General features: G+C 34.6%; 1 protein-coding gene across 1 annotated transcript; it reads left to right on the top strand.

The window, feature by feature from the left end:
* Positions 1 to 3,761: 3,761 nt before the first annotated feature.
* LOC129238721 (uncharacterized) lies at positions 3,762 to 4,583 on the top strand. The gene has a single exon (XM_054873859.1). It carries the CDS (start codon positions 3,762 to 3,764, stop codon positions 4,581 to 4,583), a length of 822 nt encoding a protein of 273 aa, XP_054729834.1.
* The last annotated feature ends 235 nt before the right edge of the window (positions 4,584 to 4,818 follow it).

Raw genomic sequence — 4,818 nt, 5'->3', positions numbered from 1 at the left:
AAAAATGTTAGAATGCAGCAGAGAAGGCAAGCTATCTACACTGGGTTCAGTGTTTCAAATACCTTTTGAAAAAAGTCGCACACTTCACAGAATTTGTAGTTTTCATTGAATATGTTTTCCCTCTACCTGGGACATCCGCGCCGATCGAACGAGTCTTACGGCAATGAAAAGTATCTGTACGACCAAAAAAATCTGCTTACAACTCAAAACGCTAAACACTAAACATAATTTGTGACAAAAAATTAAAAGAAGTTCTATATAAATTATAAAGTAGATTTTATTTTATAATATAAAATATTAAAATGAGTTCTACGACTCTTTGAATGAACAACTTTATTTGTTGAGGAGCATTTCATTGCAGCAGGAGTTTCTTGCGGGCGCTACGACTTCGGTTACTTTTGATGAAGAAAACTCAATTCAGCTTCCATAAAATTTTATAATAATAATTTATTTGAAGTGAAGTATTTCTGTTAAATAAAATTGGTTTGATTAATTATTTCAACAAAAAAAAATTTATTTCAATAAAAATATCTTCAACTTTTGTCCATAAAGAAAATGATCCCACTAACCCAGCCAGATACAATTTTCGATATCTTTTATTTGCCATTTACGCATATTTGCATCTGCATGTCAACTTCTTTATCAAAAATAATGAAATAAAATTTTTTTGTTCAAAAATAGGTGGAAACTCTGATCAAATATATGTATTTCTGAGTAAAATGTGTCTAGGTTGTCGTTTCTTTGATACTGATATTATATTAATATTATATTAATTTTTCAATAATTTAAAAAAGGTGGCAACCTTAATAAAAACGGTTCCACTAGCTCAGTGAGCTACAATTTTCGGCATCGGCATTTTTTTTATAAAAATTATGGAAGTAAAAGTTTTATATCAAAAAGTAGGTGGCAACACTGTTCAACTATATTTCTGAGTAAAGTGTGTCGATAATGCCGTTTCGTTGATGCCGATGTTATATTAATATTATATTAATCTCTCAATCATTTTACAAAAGGTGGCAACCTTAATATAAACGGTCTCACTAGCTCATTGAGATACAATTTTCGACTACTTTCAGTTACAGCTTTTGCATATTTTTTAGCAATATGTCAACATTTTTATAAAAATTAATGAAATAAAAGTTTTATATTATACAATAGGTGGCATCTCTGTTCAAAAATATTTATGACTGAAATATGTTAAAAAGTGCTTTTCCATTAATACCGAAATTATATTAATTTTGAATTAATTTTTAAACAATTAAAGAAAAGGTGGCAACCTTAATATAAATGGTCCCGCCAACCCAGTTAGATACAATTTTCGGCATCTTTCATTTCCCGCTTATGCCTATTTTTTTAACAGTATGCCAACTTTTTATAAAAATTAATGAAATAAACGTTTAATATTACAAAACAGGTGGCAACTCTGTTCAAAAATATTTATTAGTAAAATATGTCTCAATTGCCGTTTCTTTAAGGTCGATATTATATTAATATAATATAAATTTCTCAATAGTTTTACAAAAGGCAACCTTAATATAAATGGTGCCGCTAACCCACTGAGATACAATTTTTGATATCTTGCATTTGCCATTTACGCATATTTTTTAACAGTATGTAACTTTTTTATAATAATTAATGAAATAAACGTTTAATATTATAAATTAGGTGGCAACCCTGTTCTAAAATATTCATGAGTCAAATATGTCCAAATTGTCTTTCCTTTGATATCGAAATTATATTAATATTGAATTAATATTTAAACATTTCAATAAAAGGTGGCAACCTTAATGCAATTACATATCAATTTTAGCCTGGTAAGGCCAATATTTCACAAAAAATCATATTATATATGCATTACTTCTGCTTGAGGTGGTTTTAACGCGATTGGCTTAAAGAGCAAACATACACACATACACACACACACATATAAATGTATTACAAGTCCTCTAACGCAAAGAATTCGTTTATTTGTGCTCATCAACTTTGTTGTTTATTTGCTGTGCAATTAACGAAGTAAAAAGCAAAGCGATCTCTTTGAGCACGTAACCCATACATTAACACCTTTGTGCGGATTCAACGCCTATTTCCTTTGTTTTATTTCTTTTTCAGACGAACAGCTTTTTCCTGCTTTATTTTTTGCCTTTTCTAAACACTTTACCATACATGCATATGTATGTGTGCACACAGAGATCTGGTTATCTGTGCTAATTAATTAAGCTGAGTGCTCGTGTTTTAAAAATGAGGATGAACAGCTAAATAAATGAAAAAAGAAAAAATTAAAAGGTGGGCTAAAAATATACTACTAGTATGGATATAATCTCTGTGAGAAGTCTGTGCTTATGCATAATTCATACACTGGTAATATGATAAAGATATATATAACATCTATCAATAAAACAAAGCTTTTGTTAACTGCAGAAAGAATTTGGAGAATAAACTCTGTTTATGAGTATGAATACGAGTACATACCAACTTGATCAAAGAGTTCCCCAAATATATTCAGAAAATTCAAAATTCCAATGAGCTTGATGGCTGTTAAATGGTTTTTTTCAGTCCTCACGGGAACATAGGGCCTCTACAAGACTTTTCCATCGCACACTGTTCTGTGCTGTTGATTCTGCATCGTCCCATGAGATGTCGGTATCTGCTAGTTCGCGCAGCATCGACCTTCTCCAAGTACTATTTTACAGACCGCGATCTCTGCGGGTTCCAGTCCAGTGCCATTCTCGTGATGCTATCTGGGGGTTTTCTCAATACGGGACCTATCCATCGCCACTTTCTGCATTTGATTTGCCTAAGGATGGGTTCCTCGTTCGTTAATCTCCAAAGTGCGTCATTATAATGGTGTTTGGTCAGAATCTTCTGCAGATGATGCGAAGATCTTTGTTGATGAAGGATTGTAGCCTCTGTGTGATGGTGTTAGAGACCAGCCATGTTTTGCTTCCGTACAACAAAACGGACTTCACGCCTGAGCCGAATATTCGTAGTTTAGTGCGCCTGGGGATTTGCGAACTCCCCCATAATGTATGCATTCGCCCGAATGCCGCCTTTGCTTTGTTTAGCCTTCAGTTGACATCTTCATCTGCTCCACCATCTGCCGTGATGATGCAGCCGAGGTAGCATAAGTTTTCGACGAATTCGTTTGATAGTGTCGAACGCCTTCTTAACACTAGAAAGACCAAAGCCGTCAATTTGACGGCATCACGATATCATTCTTAAATATTTTGCAAAATATGTTTTTGTTCATTTTCATATTTTATGACTTTTCCTAATTTGTTATTGTTTGCTCGAATAACTATAGAAAACTTTTAGTATATATGTGGTTTATGAAATTCCTTTAGAAATACCTAATAAGACCGCATACCGTCAATTTGACGGCAGCGATAATAGTAGAAAACAATGCTTTCTACGAACTAAGTATCCGTTTAATTTCAAATTTGAATTCTGTGTAATTTGTTACTGCCTTGCTTGTTTACATTAAACTTAGTCGTTGTTATGCAGACTGACAGAAATTGTTGTTGCATTCAATGCAAACCAACATAATTGAGAGCGAGAAAGAGAGCAAAACAGGTGTTCAATTGGAATCGGAGAAATGGGAAGAAGAAAGTAAAAAACTAAAAAATGAGAAAAACGCATTCAGTAGTCGTTGGTGTTTTTTAGTGGGCAGTCGTGATTTCATATTTGAATTCTATGTAAGTTCTTATTGCTTGGCTTCTTTTCCATACACTGTAAACGTTGGTATATTTTAGTGGGTTATAAAAATGCATCGCTGTCTCACTACTTCCCAAATACAACAAGAACTGTCGCGATTGTGTGATACACAAGAAGATGTATCAGGTGATGAGAGTTTTGACGATTTATCAATGAATCTCTCTGAAAACGTTGATGCAGAATTTCAGCCGGAGCAGGTCACTTCTTCATCAGACGACTCCGAAGCAGATTTCCCTGATACAGGTAACACTTTTACTGTAAATTTGCGCAGAGGTCGAGGGGTTTCTCGTAGATCAATTAGTGGCGGACGAACAGGGCGCGGTGGACGTTCATCTAGGACAACTTCGGGGCCAGAAGTCGGTATACTACAGATAGCAAGTGATGGCACAGAATGGACTTGTATTTCGCCGAACGCTTTTGAAGTAGGACGTTGCAGTCAGCAAAATATACTTAGAGAAATCTCAGGACCTACTCCATACGCCAAGCGATATATTGAAAATGACAAACCAATTTCTGCGTGGAGGCTATTGATTGATGAGTACATTCTTCGACGTATAAAGGAATGTACTGAAAAGGAAGCCCATGACAAGAGTCAAAATGAAACTTGGAACTTATCTCTAGACGAACTAGATGCCTTTATTGCTTTGATTTATGCTCGTGGAGCCTACAACATGAGCCACCTTGATTTGGATATCTTGTGGTCTGAAGATTGGGGGCCACCCGTTTTCAATAAGACTATGAGTAAAAATAGATACAAGGAAATCATGGAATACTTACGATTTGATATGAGAAGCACGCGTTCTGTTCGTTTAGCTAATGATAAATTTGCAATGATTTCTGACACATGGAAGAAATTTATAGATAATTGTTAAATGTGTTACATTCCTGGAGAAAATTTGACAGTCGATGAGCAGTTGTTTCCGTCAAAAACTCGCTGTCCATTTTTACAATATATTGCAAACAAACCGGATAAATTTGGCATAAAGTTCTGGCTGCTGGTGGATGTCGAGAGTATGTATCTATGTGGTGGATTCCCTTATCTAGGAAAAGACGAAAACCGTCCGAGCGATATTTCATTGCCCGAACATGTGGTTTTGAAACTAGTAC

This window comes from Anastrepha obliqua, chromosome 1, assembly GCF_027943255.1.
Source record: "Anastrepha obliqua isolate idAnaObli1 chromosome 1, idAnaObli1_1.0, whole genome shotgun sequence".
NCBI lineage: Eukaryota > Metazoa > Arthropoda > Insecta > Diptera > Tephritidae > Anastrepha > Anastrepha obliqua.
Note: the sequence above shows the minus strand (reverse complement) of the source record. Positions and strands in the feature narration are given on the sequence as shown.